Raw genomic sequence first — 25416 nt, forward strand, 5'->3', positions numbered from 1 at the left:
AGTCTTCCCTATGTCCCTCAAGGGAGTTGCATTGACGTGGTATGGAGGACTTCCTCCCCGGTCTATTGACAGTTTTGACACCTTTGGCGATCACATCGTGTGACTTCTGTCGCCCAAGCTAGTCTATGCCAAGCATATGATGAGCCATTCTGCAAATTTATGGACATATTCGGTTAGCTCGTTGTTCAAATTAGGAACCTTAATCCCGAGGTGGTGCTGCATTCTATGTTGTTGGCCCTACGACCTAGAAAATTTGCTTACAGTTTGTGCAAGAAGCCTCCAAGCAGCATAGATGAGTTACGGTAATGAGCTAAGGGCTACATTTAGATGGAAGAAATGTAGAGATTCCAAAACAAAGTTTGATAGGCTGGAGAAAAGGGCGAGAAAGGAGAAAGTAGCTCAAGGACCGACACACACAAGTTGGACAAGCAACATAGACTGGACAAGCATCAACCCCTTCAAAGGGGACCAAGGTATGGACGTTATACAACCTTGACGGAAAGTCGGGCCACCGTCCTCGAGGTTCCCATACAATTACCCCCAGTACCTCCCCCCAGGCTTGGTCTGGAAAGAACTAAGCATTGTTGGTACCACCACAACCATGGAAACAACACTGAAGACTACTAAGCTCTCAAGGGCAAGATTGAGAAACTTATACAAGCGGGTTACCTAACACAGTTCGTGAAAAGACCCAGTAGCAACCAGGCTGAAGGACGACTTGGAGGTCACAATGAGGACCATCGCAGAGGAAGTGATAGAGGACAAGACAGAAGGGGAAACAAAACAGAAGATAGAGGGAGACCTAGGCATCACCAACAAAGACGTGAGCACCAACCCCAACAAGAGCAGGAAAATGAACCTGCTCAATAGATTAGAGGCATCATCAACACTATGACATGCGGATTTTCCCATGGAGAACTATCCAACCAGTCCCAAAAACATCATTTCCATGTCATCAAAGATGTTGATGTCATCTAACTAATTGATCATGTAACTGGAGGGGAGAAAAGACTAGATTGTTGTACTATTGACATGTGTAGAAGTTTTGTTGACACCTATACAAAGTAATAGATTAGAATTAGAACACACTCACATGATTGATAGTATAAAAAAAACTAAATCGATTTTAATCAATAAAAACATATATTTTGAAGATGCTCCAAAGTCCTGATTTACTCGAGATCGTAGAATCAAGCTAGTAGTCTTTCTCTAATTTATTTATCAGAAACAGGCAGCATCAGAGAAACGGAAAATAAAAACCATGAAGGTGGTACAAGTTTTGAATGTAGCACCAACTTTGGAATCACACGAGTTACCAACTCAAACATTGCTTCCCCTTACCTTTTTTGACATACTATGGTTAAGGTTACCACCTATTCAATGCATCTTTTTCTACCAATTTCCACACCCAACACTACTTTTCTTTGCTACCCTTCTTCCCTAACTCAAACATTCTCTTTCTCATGCACTTGGCCATTTTTTTCCTCTTGCGGGCCACCTTACTTGGTCACTCCACTCCCAAAACCCCATCATCAATTACAACAATGGTGACATTGTTTCCCTCACAGTAGCTGAATCTAACGCTGATTTCAACCATCTAGCATGCACAGATCTTTGTGAAGCTAAAGAAATGCACCATCTTTTACCCCACTTGACTATATCCCATGAACAAGCTACTGTTTTAGCCTTGCAAGTCACTCTATTTCTAAACTCTGGATTATGCATTAGAATAACCTCACACTATGTTGCTTTAGATGGAAAGACTTCAATATCGTTTATCAAATCCTGGGCTTATCTTTGTAAAGAATCACAATCACAATCACCCTCTTGTTTGCCACTTGAAATGTGTCTTTTTTATGATAGTTGTTGTAAAATAAGAGTAACTCACAAAATTAAGGGAGATGAATGCACACTTTTTATTGAATGATTATATGTTTAAATACAGATTTGTTGTAACAAAAATAAGCAATAATAACTTACTTCCTAAATAATAACCAACCACTAACATAACAATAGCAAACCACTAACATAACAACTACTAAGTAACAAAAAAAAAATAACTAATTCTAAAAACTTGGTCAAACAATTAATAGAAAATAACAAACTAGCAAGCAATTGTTGATACACGTTCAACACTCCTCCTTGTATTAGTGCTTGACAAGTCCAAGTTTCTCTCTTAGTAGCTCAAGATTTAATGTAGTCGTATCCATGTCTATCTGAATGCTTTCTTTTTCAACATACGGTGACTTTGCTTCAGTAGCTATTCATGCAGCCTCCTTGAAATTTCTTGCAGAAGTAACAACTTTCTTTTATGCTTCTAGTTTTGGGAATATTTTATCTATGAAAATAATCCTCTGCTTGAAGGATGCTATACCTTGTTGGATGCTTGAGTGCATCTCTTTAAATCTAGAAACAACTTTATTTATCTTATTTTCTACAGCTTCTAACTTAGAGTCATTGTCTACTATCTCTGTTTGTTTCTATTAGACTAAAGCAAGAAGTTGTTCCAATTCACCCATTAACACATCCTTCCTTTTACAAAGGATCTCTTTTTCTTTTTTGTTATTTTGGATTGAATGCTCAATGGTATTATTCAATTCTAAATGAGATTTATTCATAAATTGTGATTCAATCTCCAACTCCATCTTTTTAACCTTCAAGGCTTTGGAGGATGAAAGCCATTGGTTTATTTCTTTTGAATACATTGACGATGCTCTCTTCATGGTAGAATCTGCATTATTTAAAGCATTGTTGCATAATGGTCGAGTGTGATTATGCATTGTATCTCAACAGCTGCATGATGAAAATGGCCTAATCTTTTGTGTCAGACTTTTATATTGTTTATAGTAACTGGATAGGTTGCTTACTCCTCCTCCAATGGATCAAATGAGAAACTTTTGCCTCTCATTTTGATATTGAAAATTTCCTTGTCATTGACATCTTTAATCTAGCAGTGCTTATTTTCAAAGATGACTTTAAACCCCTTCTCAATCAATTGTCCCACACTTAGCAAGTTTTGATGAATCTCGGGTACATACAAAACATCATAAATTAATTTTGTACCTGTACAACTTTCAATGGCTACAGTTCTTTTTTCTTCAACAGTGATAAAATCACCATTACCAATTCTAACTTTTGATACCTGTGATTTGTCCAATTCTTTGAAAATTTCTTGATTGTGGGTCATGTGGTTTTGCCTCTCATTTTGATATTGAAAATTTCCTTGTCATTGACATCTTTAATCTAGCAGTGCTTATTTTCAAAGATGACTTTAAACCCCTTCTCAATCAATTGTCCCACACTTAGTAAATTTTGATGAATCTCGGGTACATACAAAACATCATAAATTAATTTTGTACTTGTACAACTTTCAATGGCTATAGTTCTTTTTTCTTCAACAGTGATAAGATCACCATTACCAATTCTAACTTTTGATACATGTGATTTGTCCAATTCTTTGAAAAGTTCTTGATCGTGGGTCATGTGGTTTGTATAACCACTATCCACTAGCCAACATTCACTTGAGTTGTTGCTTGTAAAACATGTTGCTACAGACAATTGCTCTTCTTCTTGTTGATATGCAACTTGAGCCACATTCTTTTGTTGAAAATTGCTTTTGTAAATTCTCACATGATGCCCCAACTTGTTGCACTTTTCACACTTAACATTAGGTCTTCTACAACATTTGAAAGGAGGATGACCCACTTTGCCACAGTGCTTGCAAGGAGGAAATCCTTTGTTGTCTCCATTATTGTTGCTAGTGTTAGTTGCTGCTTCTTGGGTCTTGAAATTATTCTTCTTGTATTTCTTCCACTTGCTTTTCTCTCCTTGGTTAGTTTGCAATTTAGCTTGCAATGCTCTTTCCACAGAACCCTCATCCCTTATTTTTCTTCTTTGCTCCTAGGCTTGTAAAGCATTTACAAGTTCTGCTAAGATAAGTTTTGACAAATCTTTAGTATTCTCCAAGGATGTAATAGTAGCCTCAAATCTTTCAGGGACAATCACCAGTATTTTCTCAACTATTCTTGAGTTGAAAATATTAGAACTAACCAATTTTACTTTGTTAGCAATTCTAAGAAGCTTGTTAGCATACTTTATAATTGTTTCGGACTCCTTCATTTTTTGCATCTCAAATTCTCTAACCAGATTTAGGGTTTGCATTCCTTTAATTCTTTCATCTCCTTCGTATTCATTTTGGAGGAAACTCCAAATTTCATATGCTGATTTGATGGTCATGATTCTAGTAAAAATTTCTTTTGAGATAGCACCAAACAAAGTAGCTCTTGCCTTTGACTTTCTTGCTTTCCTTTCTTTTTGATTTTTTATCTAAGCCATTGTTGGATTAGTTGGTAAGGGAAGAACTTCGTAGTCTTCCTTAAAAGCTTCCTAGAGATCATTTGCCTCCAAATGTGTCTCCATTCTCACTACCCATATTTGATAATTGTCACCATAACATTGGTGGTGCTAGTGCTATGTATGGTGTTTCAAAATCCATTTATCAGATGAATTGAAGCAAGGTGTTTAGACTTTTTTGTGATGAGTTTCACTCAGTTCACTCACATGTCCTTCTTAAGAAGAAGACTCTAGATACCAATCTGTTGTAAAATAAACATAATGCACAAAATTAAGAAAGATGAATGCACACTTTTTTTTATTGAATGATAATCTGTTTAAATACATATTTGTTGTATCAGAAAGAAGCAATAATAAATGATTTCCTAAATAATAATCAACCACTAACATAACAATAACAAACCACTAACATAATAGCTACTATGTAATAAAAAATAAAATAACTAATTCTAAAAATTTGGTCAAACAATTAATAGAAAATAGCAAACTAGCAGGCAACTGCTAATACATGTTCAACAACAGGAAATTAGTATCAAATAGGAGTGAAATTCATTAACGATTGGTTGAAGCATGGAGGAAGCAACAGCATAAGCCTCATGGTTTGGGATCTGCAACCTTCAGAAGATGCAAGTAGAGGCTCATCTAAGTTGTCTCGTTCAGACGTTGAAAAGCTGAAGCAAAGTGTGGTGTCCAAGAAGAAAAAGAACACAAACCTTCACTTATCAAGTTTTGTGTTATCTATTGCCTATGCATGGGTTTGCAGGGTGAGAGCTGAGGAAATTAAAAACAAAAGCGTTGCTTTGGCTCTAACTGTTGATTGTAGGTGGCGTTTGGAGCCACCTCTTCCTGCAACATACTTTGGGAACTGTGTTGGATTCAGACTTCCAATTGCTGAAACGAGAGAGTTGTTGGGGGAAGAAGGACTAGTTGTGGCTGTGGAAGCAGTGAGTGATACATTGGAAACTCTGAAGGATGGAGCAGTGAGTGGAGCAGAAAATTGGTCATCATGGTTGCTTGATGGTATGGGAGCTGAAGCTGATGTGAAGAAAATTGGTGTTGCTGGGTCACCGAGGTTTGAGGTATATAGTAGTGACTTTGGCTGGGGAAGACCAAAGAAGGTAGAGATGGTGTCTATTGAAAAAACTGCAGTGTTTGGGCTTTCAGATAGCAGAAATGGGGATGGAATTGAGATAGGTTTTGCTTCTCTTTTTGTCAATGGCCTTGAATCTCGAGTCTCTCTCAGTTTGGTTAGATCTTGTTGCTTTTCAGGAATAAAAATTTAATCTTTTGCTCTAGCATTTAGCAGCTTCTTATTTGAAATGCTCTGTTCGTGTGTAATAATAATGTGTTTGGATTGCGGTTTGAGAGACACCTTTACTAATGTATCTAACTAATGGCTATAGGTAACTAACATGCACCAAACATTTATTCATCAATAATACAATGTGAACCGATTTTCCAATGATTCTAAGACAACAAATCTACTACCTATGCAGCTTGGTAGGGAACTTACTGTTCAACCGCAGAATATTCCATATGAACATTTTGTTTGGTGACTTTGATCAATAGAAAATGCAGGCCCTGCAAATATTAGTTAGCACTTTCCAAAGAAAAAAAAGGAGAAGTAACAACATTGATGAATCGGAGAAAATGTAAGATACATTCAACAGATGTGTAACTCAAACTCACCTATAGTCATTTCACCCATGTTGTGTACTTGTTTTATCTTAGTCTTACGTTTCGAAGCACCTTCAATAACAAGGATTGGCGCCAGACAAAACTCAATGCCAATTTAAACACACTATTAGTCATGTACTGCTGTGGATTATGTAAAATGTTTTGATAATGAATTAATATTTTTGTCTTTCTTTTTTATCTTTCTTTATTTCTTATTTGATCCAGTTCTTTCTTTTCTCTTCCATTCATACAGCCTAAAATTAGATTGTATGGTTTAACTTTTTCTTTGTTGCTTCAAAATGGTTGTGATGTAGTATCTATTTAAAAACACAACGAAAAATTGTTTCTGTTGAGATATTTTTGTAAGAAATAAATGAAAATGTTGTGGAGTCTAAATAGTAACTTTGGGGTGTAAATATGAATGCCAACTAGCCCAACTCTCATTTTCTTTATGAACTATGGGTATAATATATCTTACTTTTTTTTGTGGAAAAAATCACATCATAATCTTTAAATTTAGTGTATTGCTCTAATTACTTTATTTCTTTGCTTTCATATCCTTTAGCTTCAAGTCTAATCTTTCCTTTAACTCTCCCTAAGGCAAGGTTGTTTCATCCTTTGTTTTTGTAATTCCTTCTTAATAGGTCCCAATATTCCATTGATCAATGTCCAAAAGATTGGGATTGTCGTACTATTGATGCTTCAAATAATCAGCCCTTTTCAAATCTCTAATTCCAATTGTTTGAAACTAATAATAAAGACAACCGAGTGCGCGTAGATCAACTTAAGATAGTCTGAATTTTTCTTATTTAACTAGAGAATTTTGAGTTTGAATTTAAGATAATAATTTTTTAAATTCTTCTTCGGCTCAAACACAATTTTTAGTATCTGTGGTCTAGAAAAAATTTAATAATAATAAAGCAATATATTTTAAGAGAATAAAAATATTCAATTAAAAGATAACTGACTTTTTTTTATCACTGCGCCACCACACAGAATGTGAGCCAGATACAATACGAAAAACAAACCCAAAAGTAGAAAGACAGTCCAGTGACTTTGTTAACCTATAACCCTAGCTAATTCCTATTTAATACTGTAGAAATTTCTTAACGGGAGGATTAAATAAACAAATAAAACAAATACCAGTACCAATCAACTTCAAAAAACAGTTCTTATACAGCTAAAGGAATCACTTTAAATTGTAATTAGAATTACATTAGTATAGTATATTAAATTAATTAATAAACTAATATAAGAAAACTTTATCCGTAAACATTGATAAAGGCGAGAGGACAAAGCAAAGGGCATGCCTATGCTCCGACAAAGTAATTTATCGAAGACAAAACATTGCAAAGAGCCAAAGACATGCAGTGACACATATCCCAACAAAGCATCAGTTACGTCTTCACTCTTCTGTGTTCTACTCATAAATATTCAATCTCAAGAGAGACAAGACCTGCCGTTTTTTCTTTCCTCTTCGTTGGATAAAATTTCTTTTGGATATATATTGAAAAAAAAAAATCTTTTGGATTATCTGTTTGCATTCTGCGTAAAACGCTACTATAGCAGTGTTTGCATGGGCAGCATGGCAGTATGGCACATATAACTGTTGAAGTTTAATTACAGTAGTATTTTTTGGTACAAAAATTTGTTCATTTAGATACTTAATTGTCTCCAAGCTCTAGTGCATTTAGTCTTTCCTATTACAAAGTTCTGTAAAAAGCTCCTGATGAAAATTTTTATGTTAACTAATTACACTTTGGAAGCCTTTTGAGTTTCATATATTTAGTATTATAACTTTTATGAAAATTATTAATTAATTTTATGATAGATTTCTTTTTTTATTTTTTTTTCAAAAGAAATACAGATGAATTCATTGTTAAGGATAGAATTAAAAAATAAATATTCATTAATAATACTTTTCAGCATGTACGTTGAACCATTGTCCCTAATTATTGGAAAAACTGAGGAAATAAATATTGATGAGATTTTCACTAATAAATCTTAAATAAATTATATAAATAATTTTGACAATCCCAGTACAATCAAAAACCTTAAAGCTTTAGACTTGTGAGTTTTTTTACATATTCAAATTTTTTTATTTTTATCAGACTTTACTTTCACATTTAGATTCTAATGTGTTAAATTTGTGGTTTACTTTGGAGAATATATTTTAAATTTCCCGATCTCTTAATCTTTTATGCCCATTGTACGTATTAATGTGCTCCTCTTAAAATTTTGTCACTTTAAAGCTTTGTACAATAATTTTTAAAAAAATATTATTTCTCTTCAAATTTAAATAGAAAATTAACTATGAAACTAAAATTACTTTTTTCTTGGAACTAAGTATTTTAATAATCTCTTAAAAATAAAATATCCTAATTTTATAACGCTTTTGAGAAAGTGAACAAAAGAAGAATAAAGTTTATTTATAAAAAAAAAAACAAACAATGAAGATTTTTCTTGATACTGTAAAATGATAAATAATTTAGAATTATTTTTGTTAAACTGATAATTATTTCAAAATAGGGGAAGTATATGATATCTTTTATAAATCCCTCGAATCAAGAGTAAATTAATTTGGAGTCTAGCATAATGTTACCTCTACTTTAAGACTCAGTGCTGCTTTCGTTCTTACCGATTGGTAATGGAACAGATCTTATCTTTTCATACGGAATGCTTTCGCACTCAATGTCCTAATCGTATATAGTCACCGTTTGTTTATAATTAATTTGACTTAATTAATTGTGTTTTTGGCATTTCACTATAATATATCCTTATAGTCACCAGGATTAGGATGCGTACGTCATTCTTTAGAGATATGATATAGCGATTGCCATTCGAATTGAAAATTTTGTAATGTAATTGGAGTGGCGGTGCCTTGGTCCATGTGGTTTGGCAGCTGTTGTTTCATGGATGTTACTGTCCCATCTTGGATTAATTCTTGGGGCCAGTCCCTCTCACCCAACAATATAGGACCTCAAGTTTATTTTTTTTTTGGTGAAAATATAGGACCTCAATTTGTACCTTATAAATGGGTCATTAAAATCATAGTTAGTTGCTTCTTTTAGACTCAGAAAATGAAAACCTAGCCAAACTAGACCTTTCTTTTAGGTTTTGTATTAAATTATTACAATTAAGTTCATCTTCTGCCTGTTAATGTAAGATGAATGATATATGAATCAAGGTCTTAAATTACAGCACAGTCACTGTTTTATTCCGTCCCTTAATATTGCAAAAAACTACAGATAAAATGTGGCTATAAATTGCAGCGGTGTTGTGGTCGCAAACACCCCAAAAACCTAGAGGTTGCAGGCAAAATTGCAGTCCTAAATAGTTTTTTAAAATCTTGATATGGATATCCACACGACCACACAATACATACATCTAATTGACTTCCTTCATTTCTCATTTATTTTTCTTCTTATTACATGAAATCATCTATATATTTACTTTTTTCTCTCTTTTTATCTCTTTCTGTCTATAGGTTTTTTGCTTGGTATATAGATTGGCATATGCGTGTGTGCATGACTAATTTTTGTGGTTATAGCTACAATTGCAAATTGATCAAAACTCACAAACTATTGTTTTAAAAATCATTTAATTTTTGTGAGTTTCAACTGACATACAAAAATGAAGCTAAAACTTGACAAAGACAAAAGGATAATGTTACATCTTACAGACGGGATTGCTCCTGCTGCTTCTTCTGATGCATTCTGGCTATTCACAAAAGTGATGAGAGTGATTAGTCACGAGTTGAGTCTGACCTAGGGTTTCTGTTACAGACCTCGGGACCATTTTTTGGACCATAATTTTACCCTTACCTACAAACCAGTTATTAGTCTCTATATCATTTTTTCAGATAAAACAAGCTAGCTAGAGTTCCAGTCACTGCTTGTTCAGAGTCTCTTATAGCTTCAGACGGCTTGATGAATAACAGAGAGGAACACTCTATTACAGTTTAAAGAATGTATATATGATCCTTTTTCTTCTTTTCTCCTTTCAGAAACAAGTAGGAACTTCGTTTTTATCTTTACCTTCATCCTTTTGTTCATATTCTCTTGCCCGTTTTCTTGTTACTTCTTATCCTTTTCCTTTGTTATATTTTGTGTTTTCAAATTAATAGAAGGTATAAGTGGGGTGTAAAATTAAGTTTCTTCTGGCTGCAAAACTGTATCGATAGTCTTTTATACTCTCACCTCTTAAATGATTTAAATAACTTTAACGAAGTAAATTTGCCCTCATTTTTTTGTTGTTAATGTATATGTGTCATGAAAAGGAATTAGTGCCACAGAATCATTTGTCATCATACTTTAACTAAAAATCTTAAGACTCAAGATCTTTTTTTTATTTATATGATGTTTAATTGTTTCACTTTTACTCGATATAAGATTTCACTTTATATTTATACTCCAACATTAATTAAGAACTTCTGCATAACCATAGTTTTATCAACCATTGAGCTTGATTATCATATATATATATATATATATATATATATATTCATTAAAGAGAAATCAGGCTAGTTTGCAGCATTTTCCAGGGTTTCTACTTGTTTGTTCGTATCAATTTATCCACGTTAAACAATGACAAAGAAAATTCTGATAAACTTTTACCACTGAAACAGAAATGTTTTTATGGGGGGCAATTTTAGGGTTTTGAATTGATGGGTGAAAGAATATATTTGAAGTCTTTTCCAAATGAACAAGAGAAGAAACTTGGCTTACGTTTCTGCATCACTCACACACACATGATTAATTGACTTTCTTTTGAAGAAAGCATGCGCCATGGTCAGTGTCATCTCAATGAAAAGCCTCAACTTGCCTCCCATGCATATCTCTCTGCAAAAGTTGTGTGGTCCTGTGTTGTGCTCAGTGAGTGTACGTTTTCAAAAGGTATCATAACACAATTGGTCCCTCACCTACCAGTACCTTTCCCTTCTCCGAAGTAGTTATCATACACATAGACTTGACAATGCCCTTGGACAAGTCTCGCCATTAGTTATCTAAACTGGATTTCTCTGTTTGTCTTCTAAATCCTCTTCATATGATGCCTTATTGTTTCTGTTTTGTCTCATTTATTTATTTACCTTTTTATTCTTGAGCCAGGAAGAATTAAAAGCCCAAAATAACTGAAAAAAGAAACCAGTAAATTTATAAGCCCAAGAAAACTGATCGATTAAGTGAAATCATTAAGGATTACATGTCAACAATGATTAGTTTTATACTAAATCATTATGATGCTATTTCTTTTCAGGGAATTTTGGTTAGAAGAAGCCAATGACTAATGTTTGGAAATTCATTCGCATCACTACAAAAATTCCTACTTTTCAAAGCATAAAAAATAGGAAGCAATAAATTATCTTTTTTTATTGAATTATTTGACTAAAAACCAAAAACAGTGATTCTTCCGAATATTAAAATCCATTTTAAGAGGTTAATCTAACCTTATTCATTCATGTATAACTTACTACTCTTAGTAAAATAAAGCTTGGTCGTTATGCAATTTTTTGTCCAAAATTTGATTGATCAATGAGTTGATGCTCTCATGTCCTTTGAAAGCTTTTCATGTTGAAGAGTCTAAGAATACGTCTGTAGAAAACTTCTTATATATTAATAAATTAAGAAATTCAGATATTAGTTAACAAAGACTGCTCTTAATAAGAACAACATTATCCTTGATGCTGTTTAGGGTTGTTGTTTCCGTAGATCCCCATGTGATATGCTCAGTCACAAAACCTGTTGTAGTTGTCGATAAAGTGTAACCCCTGCCGGTTTTCGAAGCGTGTAGAAATGGTCCCCTTTCGAGGTTATTAACTGTATTAATTCAGATAAGCCTTCTGTAACATTTCTAAAATTTAAGACCCAAACATATATGGAGAGAAGAATCTTTTGTACAGAAGTCAAGCCTCTTTCCTTTATAACAAACCCTACCTTTAACACTTTTAGCTACCAGAAAATATTAAAGTAATTGTAACTATATGTAATCAATTAATGTTTGACAAAGTTGTTTAATTTCCCCAAGGTTTGTGAGAACAAAATATCAGGATATATAAACCATACATTACTACTTATGTAAAGGGAATGATTGGCCATTATGCCTAACCATAAAAAGATAAGACTTAGACTACCATATTTATTTGACCAATTGGGATGTGTGGCACGTGGCAAACTATGCGCCATTGCTTTTTCTTTCGTGCGGCGTGGTTAGTTCAATTCTGGCATCTTCCTTTTCCAAGCTGCGGACTCCAACTTCTCACTAAGTTTATTAGGTGCAATCAAAGCCAAGTCAAGCACAATTAGAAACTTCAAATTTTGTTCTACCTTGGTATGCAAAAGCACAGTGCAAACTTCCTCCTTCTACCTTGGGGTGTTTAGTATAAAAAGTGGTAGGTGTTCATGTGAGTTTGCCAGATATTATCAACTATAACTAGGATTTGTATTAAATTTGGATTTTTATATTCAAGATTAATTGCATGTTTCGCAAGTGAACTCAATTGAATATTTTATATTATTGTTAAATAGTTGCATTATTGTCCCTGTAAGTTTAATTACATCCTTTCCTGACTATGATGCAGCCTTTTGCTGCAGTTTTCTTTAATGTCTATATGATAGATATATACCCATGCTTCTAATTTCTAAATGATTCTAGAGCTTTTTAATGTATAACTGCATTAGATTTTGATTATTTTCAGTACTTTATAATAATATTCTTAAATCCCCTAAAAATCACAATTGAACTATATGATATTATTTAATAATAGTATCCATTAGTTGTTGCAAGTCAACGATCTATGTCATGAAGTCATCTCGTCTGTTCTTCATACATCCACTTCCAAAGGGAAACAATATGAATTTTAAATATTAATCGATTTGATTCACCTTTAAATTTGATTAAATTTCATGAAGAAGCAACTTCCTCCTATTTCGTTTTTTTTTATTTAATGTGTTTCTATGCAGATTCCTAGGATCGTGATACAGCCAGTCGTAAATCCAAACAATGGACTTAAAACTTAGCAGTTTCATTGTTGACGGTACTGTGGAACAGAATTTTGAAAACCACAAAGTGGAAGGACAAAACTCAGCACCTAGCAACAAACAATGAGAGACATAAGATCATGATTAAGAGCCAAAAAGAAGCAGATTTTCAATTAAAACAGGAGGGTCTTTCTCAATCAATTAATGATCCTGAAAAGGCAAAGGCTACATCAAGCTCAGTAGCACAATGGCCAAGATTGAAGGATCCAAGGATTGTTCGAGTATCCAGAGCCTTTGGAGGAAAAGACAGGCATAGCAAGGTTTGCACTATAAGAGGGTTAAGAGACAGACGGGTGAGGCTATCAGTACCAACTGCCATCCAACTCTATGATCTTCAAGATAGGCTAGGGCTCAGTCAACCTAGCAAGGTTGTTGATTGGTTGCTCAATGCAGCTAAGCATGAAATTGATGAACTTCCACCACTTCCCATTATTCCTTCAGTGAATAACTTCACCCTTGGTTATCCATCTGCTGTTACTTCTAATGAAGCTACCACCTCAAATTCTCAGCCTAATGAGCAACTTCTTAATATCAACAGAAGCATTCAATGGGAAGATTCAAACCATAATTCTACATGGAAATTAAAGGCTAAAGAAGTTTCAGGAGAAATGGTTAGCACTGATAAACCAAATTGGATAAGTAGAAGTGAAGAGGATAAGCAAGGAAGCAATAATCAAGGACCTAGCACACATGTTATACCAAATATTAATCTCTTACCAAGAGCAAATCTTAATCATCCTTCATTCTTGGGCTTGCTGAATACTATGCCACATGGTTACCGATGGGAACATTCTGCTGGTGATGTTTCTCATCCGTTGGGCAACAATGAATTATCAAACCTAACAGATATACACAACAATATTAACGTTGTACCTTTCCCAACATCATCATTGTCTTTATCAACTGGGAATTCTCAAATTATGCTATGTCCTCCAGGAGCAACGCAACCATATTTCCCTTCACATGTTACAGCAATGGACATGGATCCGAGGCAAATCAACCACTATCAGATGTTGAGTTCAGGTTCTGAAAATCCATTGGCGAATTCTCTCAATCATTCTTTCAGCCTGGCTATGATGGCTCATAAACCTCTTCTTTCACCCAACAGCAGCAAGAGCCCCTCTCACAAAGACCAAGATTTTCCTTAATTCCAAGTGATACACAAAATACAAAGTTTGTCTCAATTCTCCTCCTCTTACAATATGCATGGATCATGAAGACTACGAGAAGCTTCTTCAATTACAAGATATTCCACATTACCACGGGTTTGAATAATCATTTTGTTTGTGAATGCATGTTTGGATTTCCTTCTATTTTTTTTAATTATATAGGTAACCCTTAAATTTTCCCTTCAGTTTTTTCAGTTTATATATTCCACGAAACGATCTAACATGAATGGCTTTCTAAGGGTATTTTGTAAGAACTATCCTCTAAGTGACAATGAATAGCTTAAGAACTCCAAGAGAATGCATATATTGTGCAAATCTTTTACTCTTATATACGGCGAGAATTGTTCTACTTGGGTTATGTTAAAGGAGTTGGATTTTAGAGGGAAACAAAAGAGAGAAGACAATTTTTTCATTTAACATAAGTATGCCTTATCTTTTTAAAACTAAAGACATTAAATAATATATTAACATAAATTTAATGTCTTAATCTTTTATTCATTTTTATAACATTACATAAATCTATTAATTTAAAAATAAAAAACCTTATCCTCGCTTCTCTTGTCATCCAAAATCTCCCTTACAAAACACATGCAAACCTTTAATGCAAGTGTCATCTGTTATGTCTTATATTGTCTTATTATTCAACCTTTTGTTTGTGTTGTTATTCCATGAGATGACATAAATTAAACGAAATACAATACCTAATTTCTTGTTCATGCGTGGTCGCCAGCACATTGATCAACCACAGCCTATTGTAAAACCGTGATTGTGACGACTTTCCCAGCCAGTCACTAAAAAGTGACACATGAAAATAATATATCTCTATAATTGCTGCACAAAGCAAGGAAATTCAAAGAGGACATTGGTCTGCATGACTAGAGAATATTTTGATATTAATCATTTTTTATGGTACTGTGAACTTTAAAGAAAACTGAACAAGAAAACAGAAGTTCAGAGTACTAGCACAGTTAACCTTCTGTATACTTTTGTCTCAGAATAAAGCTTAGGAGTGTCTTTCAAATAAGTCAACTTGGAAATGAAAGGATAAATAAGAATACGAGGACGAGTGTTATGGCTAAGCTGCCTAAGCACTACTTTATTTAAACGTATAGTGGGGATAGTTTTGCAGAATACAACATTTGCGCGGGTTATTTCAAGATCGGTAATTAGCTTATATAAATAGATAGACAAATTTGTTCACGTAAATGCTCCTTTATATTGTACACTTAAGGCTCCTTTTGATTTATGTTTAAAATATGGTATTAGATCTGACAACAAAAATAACACAGGACCACAATATAAGTTAGAAGACTATCTTTTATCTTATATATCATTTAACCAATAGTGGATAATACAAATAAAATAATATAAAATTTATTATAATAAATAATATTAATTATTTTAATATAATTTTTTTATCAAATTTAATGTATTTATCAAAATAAAAAGGGGAGCAATTAGAATAAAAAATCTGATGTTTCTTTTTTAAAAAGATTACGTGTTGTTTAATTTTTATTTTTTGTTATTAAAGATATCAAAATAAAAATATGTGTTTTAAAATTAGAGATTTTGTTGATGTTCTAATTTGTTGGATTTGTGTTATTCTTTATCCTTTTTAAATTAAATGTATATCTTGTTTAATATTATAATTTTTAATGAATCAAATAATGTAAACAAAGAGTTCGAGCCTAATTTCATAAAATAAGTCAACGTGTTTTTCCAACAATTGGACCAAACTCACATATCCTTTTGGATTATACTTCAACCACTAGATCTAAGCAAAGATTTATAACCCACTCATATTAGGGATGAAGGGAACAGATATATATTAGTTTAGTTAGTTACAAATTAATCATTAATTTAGTTAGTTACAGGTTTAATTATCTAAGGTTTCATGTATTCATGTAAAAACTGATTTGCTCATTTTAAACATTATTCAAAGTAATATTCAGTTTTTCTTTTCTCTTATTTCCATCTATCTACCTTGAACTTTAATCATAATATCAGAGCAATGAATCCATCCTAATTTTTCTTTTCTCACTGCACTTTTTTTTTCCTTCTTGGCAAGAAAAATGTCTCATGGTCACGGTAGCTCTGGTGGTGTTAACCAGGCTCCACGTCCAGCTCCTGTTTAGAGTGACAATCGTGGATCTTTGTTTAGGACCGTAGCTGAAGGAATAACTTTTGATGTTGGAAATGCAGTGGCACATAGGGCTGTGGATTTTGTATTCGGTCCTCGAAGTATATATTCAACACGAAACAGTAGTTAATAGGTCTCCTATTGCTGCCATTGCACCTATGGCTAATAGTCTAGACGGTGATACATGCAATGCTCCCACAAAGGCTTTTCGGATCCTTTTAGGCATGTTTTGATGATTTTAGCTTCTGTCATGGGTGGTTAAGCCTTGGTTATTGTTGGTTCACAAAGTATTTGTGAAAAGTCCTCATAGAAGACAGATTTTGTGATTTTTCTATTTTGTTGATGTAAGCTTTTGTTCATGGTGATTAAGCATTGTTTAAGCTTTTGTCATAGATAGTTAAGCATTGAATTGTTGTTTGGTTTCTGCTCTTGATGGTTAAGCCTTGTTGTTTCTACCAAGTAGTTAAACTTTGAGATATAGTTTTTACTTGGTGGTTAAGCTTTGATAATTTCATGGATTAATTATTTGAACTTCTGTCAAATGGTTTTATTATTGATTTTGCTTGATGATTAAGCTTTGATACTTGCTTTGGACTCTTGAAAGAAGATTGAGAAAGCCAAAGTTGGTGGAAGATTTCTAAAAGCTACAATTTTGATCGATGTATTTCCGGCATGTTTATATATATTTTTCAGACTTTATTTTCATTTCTTTTGATCCAAATGTATTATCTTTTCCAAGTTAAAAGTTTTTTCAACACCTTTCAACTTGCGGGATATTAGAGATATATATTAGTTTGATTACTTACAAATTAGTTATTAGCTTAGTTAGTTACAAGTTTAGTTATATAAGTTTTCATATATTCATATAAAAACTGATTTGCTCATTTTAAATATTATCCAAAATAATATATTCAATTTTTCTTTTCTCTTGTTTCCATCTCTTTACCTTGAACTTTTAACAGAAATAATTAAAAAAAACATAATTTTTTTTATACTTTTAAGTCTCCTTCGTTTGAAAATAAATAGTAAAATAACATGAAACTTATACTTTTACACTTTATTTTAATTTAAAATTTTCATTTCAATTTTTTTTCCTTCTACCGAATGGACCTTATTATCCAATGGAATGTTGTCAAGATCACGATCGAATATACTAACTAGCTAACTCAAATATTCCTATGAGTTTTGGGGGGCCCGCGTGCTAACTCTCTTCCTCTCTGTGGTATGTTCTTGACGCTTCCATCGTTGTTTTCGGGCATTGGCATCGTCATCGCTGAAAGTCATCGTTGCCATTGTTGGACGTCCCTATTGTCTTTGTTTCATTGCGTGTGGATGTTATTTGGTGTGTGGGTGTTGTTATTTGCTGTTTGTTGGTTTGTTTTGGGCCTTTGGGCCTATTATCCTAAATTCTTGATGTGTTTGGACTCAGAAAATTGCTTTCTGCACCTCAAATTTACTTTCTGCATTCCATGAGAATTTTAAAACAAGTTGAATGAGCATAAATGTCCTTGAGTATCTCTTATACCTCCTACACCTCTTTCCTTTACCTTTGTGATTGGAGACCTTCCTCACTCCCTTTCTTCTTTTTTTTTATTTTCTACTTGTTGAAGCATTCTTGCGACGAAGTGAATATTTTTTTCCGATTTGCATATATTTTTTTGGATAGTTTAATTTGTAAGGTAAAAAAAAAATCTCTTGTGGAAACGTGTTTTGATGATGCAACATGCATTTCTTGAATTATGTTAGCAAAATTTTGAAATTGTATTTTTGGAATTACGCTAGCATAATTCCATAAATGCATTTTTGGAAGGGTATTTTTTTTTTACCTTTACCATATGAGTTAAGCTATCCAAAAATATATATGCAAATAAAAAAAATGCCTACTTCCTTAGAAATATATGCGAACCACACCGCAAATCACGCCTTTTACACCTTAAGAGTGAATCAATGAAGGGAAAGAAAGTAATAATAAGAAAAAAGCAATTTGGGAATATTTATGGAGGAGCAGGAAGTAATTTATTAGGAGCAGAAAGTAATTGTCTTGGACTTGTTGTGTCTTGTTTTTATGAGTTACGTTTTTGCAATACCCATTCTGTTTGTTTTGCTAAGTACACTTCCATTTTTTTAAAATTTTTATTATCATATATACCGTTATATACAGAAAAATGATACAAAATTATTATTCTAAAATGTACTTTTCCATAACACAATTTTATTTTCTAACATTCCGGAAAGTACTTTCCAAAACTGTGTTCTAGAAAGTAGTTTTTTAAAAGATTATTTTAACATAAAAAGTCTTGTGAATTTTAAAGATTATGTAGGAATATTATGATTTGTCATATTTTTTATAAGATTTTTATGATAGTTTGAGTTTTAATAGATTTATATCATAAGAATTTAAAGAATTTGAAAAGACTTTATTTATAGATTTATAAGATTTGAAAAGATTATGTGAATTTTTAAAAACACATTCAAAATTACAAGAGTTAGTGAAAAAAAAGAAGAAGAAATGATGAAGTTTGGATAAAAAAAAAAAGTAAAACCAATATAGTTTTTTATTTTATTTTTTAATAGCTAAATTAATTTTAACTTTATGTCTTTTTATACTAATCCTTCTTACAATAGCATTTTCTCATTCTTACTTTTGGATTTGAACAATAGATTTATAATTATACATTGGTTTTATGGTTTTTTTTTTAATTACTACAATTATTTTATAATAAATCCAATGACATGTTTAAATGAGATACAATAATAAGCATATACTAGAAGGGAGTGTTGAGGGTGGGAAATTTGCAAGAGTGTTAGTTATGTGGATGACAAAATTAAGAGTATCAATCACGAAAATATTGCGTTGAACAGGTAATGCGCATAATAAGTATAAGGAAAACATGACTAGCATTAACAAATAAGACAAACATTAATTTATTTAGAAAACAAATGAAAAAGTGTTGAGGGAAGAGTATATATGATATTTTTTTATTCCAAAAAAATAGAATAAACATATATGACACACCGATCTTGAATAATATTAAAGAGAAAAAAGAATATGTGTGATGAGAGAAAAGAAAGTTTGATAACTAATAGAAAAAGAAATAAAAAGTCTAGCAAAATTTCAACTGTTTGAATAAGACTATTTGATAGATGTCTTGTACTAAAAAGTTTGATGAAATTCATCAAAATCCTTATCAGAAATGAAAGATAGATGAAAAACAGTTTGAGGATTCATTCATCAAAGTATTACAAAGTTGGTTTATTTATACAAAGACAGAAAATAACTAACTTGAGTAACCAACTAAATTACTCAAATAACTTCTAGTAACTAACTGCCATAACCAACTAACTATTTAATTAACTTCTAGTAACCAACTAATTACCATAACCAACTAACTACTCAAATAAGTTCTTGTAACTAACTGCAACTGCTTAATCGTGATACCCCCTCAAGTTGGCAAATAGATGTTAATCATTCCCAACTTGGCAATGAATTTACCAAAAATCGGGCCTGGAAGTGCTTTTGTAAAAACATATGCAACTTGGTGTTGGCTCTTAACATGGACAAGCTTGACTACTTTGGACTGAACATATTCTCGGATGAAATGATGATCAATGTCAATGTGCTTGGATCGTTCATGATGAGCAGGGTTTGAAACAAGACTTATAGCATATTTATTATCACAAAATAGCATCACAGAGAGCACATCAACTTCAAAGTAAAGAAGTAACTTGCTTAACCAAACAATTCCACTAGTAACAAAAGACAAGACACGATATTCTGCTTCAGTGGATGATTTTGAAACAATGGGTTGTTTCTTAGAACGCTAAGAAAGAAGGTTGTTTCCCAGAAATACACATAAGCCAGAAGTGGATCTTCTAGTATCAACACAGTTGGCCCAATCAGCATCAGCAAAGGCAATGAGGTTGAGAGAGTTTTGAGCAGGGAAAAACAAACCTTGGCCTGGAGCAGATTTGATATACTGCAGAAGATGATGAACAACATGTAGGTGAGGAACTCTAGGTGCTTTCATATACTGACTTAATCGATTCACAACAAAGGTGATATCAGGTTGCGAGATGGTCAAATAAAGCAATCTATTAATTAATCTTTTGTACATTGATGGATCAGGGAGTAAGTCTCCATCATGAAGATTGAGTTTCAGATTGGGATCCATTGGTATATTGGAAGGTTTGCAGGCCAAGAAACCTGTATCTTCCAAAAGAGATAGAGCATACTTTCACTAGGATAGTGAGATACCTCTGCTGAATTTGGCTATTTCTAATCCAAGAAAATATTTCAAAGGGCCAAGGATCTTCAATTGAAACAAAGACTGTAATTTGGTCTGAATAGCTTGGACAGAGGCAGGATTGGCTCCTGACAGGATGATGTCATCTACATATACTAGTAAAATGACTAAGGAATTTCCTAATCCAATGATGAAAAGGGAGTAATCATGCTTGGATTGATGGAATCCATGACTAAGAAGAGTAGTGGAGAACTTACAAAACCATTGTCTAAAGGCTTGTTTTAGGCCATATAATGATTTGTTCAATTTGCATACCAATGAAGGATTGGCTGACTTGTATCCCTTGGGAAGTTCCATATAAACTTCTTCAAACAAATCTCCATTCAAAAAAGTATTGTTAACATCCAATTGGAGGAGGCACCAGTTTCTAGCAGTAGCAACACAAAGCATAACTTTCACAGTGGTAAGTTTGGCTACTGGAGAGAATGTATCAGAGAAATCGATCCTAGCTTGTTGAGTATAACCTTTGGCAACCAATTGAGCTTTGTATCTATCTACAGAGCCATCCACTTTGTATTTAACTTTATACACCCATCGACATCCTATACAGTGCTTATTAGGTGGTAATGGAACAAGTGTCCAAGTGAAATTTGCTTCAAGAGCTTGGATTTCCTCATGCATTGCTCGACGCCATTCAGGATAAGGAACATCTTGATGATAGAACTAAGGTTCATAGACAGTTGAGATGTGATTAATGAATGCCCTATAAGGGGGGCTAAGAGGCAACAGGAAACAATGATGTTGGATGGATATGCAGCTTGAGATTGTGATATTACATAGTCAGACAAGTATAAAGGATGCTTAGAGTGGCATTTACTCCTTCTTAAGGTGACAGAGGGCAAAGTGTGAGGATGATCTGAGCCAGGGATTGAAGGTGAATCAGTTGGGTCATGGTTAAAGCTATTAGGTGGCTATGGTGATTGGCTACGAGTCTGGTCAGGGTTAGGTAAGGTATTAGTGATGAGGATGGGGATAACCAAATCTAGTAAGGGATCAGGAATGACTTGAGGCTGTGAAATGGTTTGAAAAGGAAAAATGGATTCATGAGAGACAACATCTCTGGACACAAAAAAATTCTTAGTGTCTAGGCTATACAATTTGTATCCTTTATAACCTTGGGGATAGCCAACAAAAATTGCAGGCACTACTCGAGGAGAAAACTTGTTCCTTTATGATGGAAGAGTGGAAGCAAATGCTAAACAACCAAAACTTCTTAAGGCATGATAGTCAGGTTCCTTTTTGAACAGAATATTGTAGGGTGAGCAGTGTTGTAGTAATGGGGAAGAGGTTCTGTTGATGAGAAAAACTGTAGTGGTAACACAATCACCCCAGAATAAGATAGGAACTTTAGACTGAAAAAACAAAGCTCTGGCTACATTGAGCAGATGTTGATGCTTCCTTTCCATTACTGAATTATGTTCTGGCCTTTCAACACAGGAAAATTGATGAAGAGTGCCCATGGAAGTCAAAAACTGAGTGAGGGCAAGTTCCTTAGCATTACCAGACCTGAGGCATTTGATAGATACACCAAACTGAGTCTGAACCATGGTGAAAAATTGTTGCACATAGATTGAAGCTTTAGATTTGTGCTTAAGCAAAAATAGCCAAGTGAATCTTGAGCAGCCATCAACTAATGTAAGGAAAAATCTCCTTCCCTCATATGTAGGGTGAGCATACGGACCCCATATATCACAGTGAATTAAGTTAAATGGTAATTCAGATAAATGGTTAGAGTTAGGAAAATATAATCTTCTAAATTTAGCAAGAGGACAAACAGAACAATTAGAAGAAGAGAAATTTAGAGAAAGGTGTAGACCAATTTTATTATTCAAATGTTTGAAAACTTTGTCTGAGATATGACCAAATCTAGAATGCCAAATATGAGGATTTTTACAAGGAATGAAATTTGTATGTGAATTGATAACAAAAAAATTAAATTTGCAATCAAGAATGTCCTTAAGATCTAAGACATAAAGGCCATGGATGAGATCCCCTCTACCAATCCTCTTACAAGCTTGCTTTTCCTGAATATCAAATTCATTTTGAGAAAAAGAAATGGAAAAATTAGGATTGGTTAGAAGAGCACTAACTGAAATTAAATTGAATTTGAATTTAGGAATGTAGGCAACATTATGCAAGATTAAGGTATTGGTTAAGCAAACCGAACCAATGGCAAGGATAGGTATAACATCATTGTTAGGCAGAGTGACAGTTTTATCAGAAACAATTTGGTAAGATCGAAAATGATGAAGGGAACAAGAAATATGAATGCTAGCACCATAATCTAAAAGCTAGCAATCATGAAGAAAATTAGAAGTGGATGTAGAGAGGATCATACCACTGGCAGAAGAAACACCTTGAGGGATGACAACATTGGTAGCATGACTTTCTAAAAGATTCATCAATTGGCTATATTGTTAGGCAGTAAGCTGAAACTGGGAACCCGAGTCACCAGAGGAAGGTTGTGAGTGAGACATATCAACAAATACTTGTTGAGCAGCCTTGTGTGGTGGTTCAGAAGAAGAAGAATGTTTATTTGCTTCTGAGGAAAAACCAGTCCTCTTATAATTTGGAGGATAACCATGCAACTTGAAGCAACGATCTTGAGTATGACCCAACATACCACAATGAGCACACAAGGGGCGATTCTTGGAAGATCCTTTGAAGCGGTTGTCAGGATGATTGCGTGCAGCAAAAGTCTTCAAGGCAAAAGCATGTGAAACTTCACTAGCAGAGGTGGAAGCACCAACTTCCTTTTGTTTTTCTTCTTGAACAACTAAGGCAAAAATCTTAGTTACTGAGGGAAAGAGATCCATGGATAAAATTTGACCTCTGATAGTAGAGAAGGATTTGTTCAGCCCCATCAAGAACTGCATAGCATACTCCATTTTTTCAAAATCGCACCAAGGTTTAATTCCTCCACAGGTGCAACTATGTGACGGCTTCAATTCTGATAATGACTCCCACAGAGAATGAAGCTTGGAGTAGAAAGAGGAAACAAACATGGAACCTTGTTGCAGAGTGATCAAGTCATGCTTAAGTTGAAAAATTAAAGGACCATTATGTTGCTCAAAACGTTCTTGAAGATCATCCCATATTGCTTTGGCAGAAGAACAATGTAAGATACTTACTTGCATTTCTTTGGATAAAGAATTAAGGAGCCAGGAAGAAACGATACTATTGTTGCGATGCCACAAAGCATGAGTTGAGTGACCCAAAGCAGGTTCAGGAATTGAACCATCGACAAACCCATATTTGTTCTTCCCATGAAGAGTCATGCACATTGCTTTCTTCCAAGAATTGTAGTTTTCACCGGTAAGAGGATGAGAAACTAAGGCAATGCCAGGATTGTCGAAAGAATGAAGAATGAAAGGGTTAGAATCATCAATGGCAGCCATGGCCATGAGAGAAAAAAAAATAGCTTCAATAGGAAGCAAGAGACACAAAAGCAAAAACTTCTTATACCATATCAGAAAATAAATGAAAGATAGATGAAAAGTAGTTTGAGGATTGATTCATCAGAGTATTACAAAGTTGGTTTATTTATACAAAGACAGAAAATAACTAACTAGAGTAATTAACTAACTTACTCAAATAACTTCTAGTAACTAACTAACTGCCATAACCAAATAATTACTCAAATAACTTCTAATAACCAACTAATTGTCATAACCAACTAACTACTCAAATAACTTATTGTAACTAACTGCAATTACTTAATCGTGATAATTCTTCTTAAAAAAAATCCATCAAAATTTTTATTTTTTAATACCAAAAGACTTTTTATAAGTTATAAAAAAAATCTTAATTGAATACCACTAGATTTTGTTGTCTTCCTTAAAAAAAATCTTAAAAGCCTTAATTGAATACCAAAAGACTGATTTATACCATTTAAAAAGCCTAATTGAATATACAAGACTTTTTTATATAAAAAAAGTGTTTTAAAATCCTTTAAAATTCTAATACAATACACCTCTAAGACCATTAAAAATCCTATAAAGAAAAATTGTAAAATAGTGAAATAATTGAAGTGAAGAAAACATATAATTGATATCAATCCTTCAACCTAGATAACTCTAGAAGTGCTTGCTTGTAGGGTGATTGTTATTAATGACCCAGTTTTAAGGAATTGATTGAGCTGAATTTTGGAAGAAAAGACGAGTAAGACATTGATGATGATTAGTCCAAAGTTTAAAGGCTAGCTAATGTGATTTGTTGATTACCAATTTAATTGGTGTTAGAGTTTATGTTAGTCAAAAAGTTAGGGACCATCTTTTACTTATATTTGATAAAACTAGCCGAAAGCAGTAAAGTTAATTAGTAGCTGAAAGTTGAGAAATTAACTTATTAAAATAGAAGTGTTTGGTAAAATTAGCAGTTAAAGTAGTTGAAAAATGTAAAATAACATAAATAAACATTTATATTCTACTTTTTATATTACATTTTTTCATGTTAAGTGTTATACTATTAATCTTATAGTATTTCTTAAAATATTTTTAATCAAGTTTAAAATAACATAATAAAATACACTTAAGCATTATATTTTTATTATGTTAATTAGTGTAATAGTTAAAATAAATAATCTAATACAAAATTATTTAAAAAATAATAGACAAAATATAATGTTGAAATAATAAATTAAATATTATAAGTGGTATAATGATTAAAATAAATATTGTAACATAAAAAAATATAAAATATAACCAAAAAACATATCATTTATCATTATCAATGTC

General features: G+C 33.0%; 2 protein-coding genes and 1 pseudogene across 3 annotated transcripts; all 3 read left to right on the top strand.

Moving 5' to 3' along the window:
* Nucleotides 1-2015, top strand: LOC114424321 (annotated as a pseudogene).
* Nucleotides 2016-3633: 1618 nt separating this feature from the next.
* Nucleotides 3634-6253, top strand: LOC114424018 (phenolic glucoside malonyltransferase 2-like). Its single transcript, XM_028390895.1, has 2 exons — nt 3634-3831; nt 4884-6253. Exons 1-2 carry the CDS (start codon nt 3634-3636, stop codon nt 5634-5636), a joined length of 951 nt encoding a protein of 316 aa, XP_028246696.1. The 3' UTR covers nt 5637-6253.
* Nucleotides 6254-12241: 5988 nt separating this feature from the next.
* LOC114422722 (transcription factor TCP13-like) lies at nt 12242-14564 on the top strand. Of its 2 annotated transcripts, none has more exons than XM_028389216.1 (2): nt 12242-12430; nt 12990-14564. In XM_028389216.1, exon 2 carries the CDS (start codon nt 13148-13150, stop codon nt 14213-14215), a length of 1068 nt encoding a protein of 355 aa, XP_028245017.1. In that variant the 5' UTR covers nt 12242-12430; nt 12990-13147; the 3' UTR covers nt 14216-14564. The 2 variants fall into 2 exon arrangements, with proteins under 2 accessions (XP_028245017.1, XP_028245016.1); XM_028389215.1 differs by having other exon boundaries at nt 12242-12418.
* Nucleotides 14565-25416: the final 10852 nt, after the last annotated feature.

The sequence above is a fragment of the Glycine soja genome, chromosome 8 (genome assembly GCF_004193775.1).
Source record: "Glycine soja cultivar W05 chromosome 8, ASM419377v2, whole genome shotgun sequence".
Classification (NCBI taxonomy): domain Eukaryota; kingdom Viridiplantae; phylum Streptophyta; class Magnoliopsida; order Fabales; family Fabaceae; genus Glycine; species Glycine soja.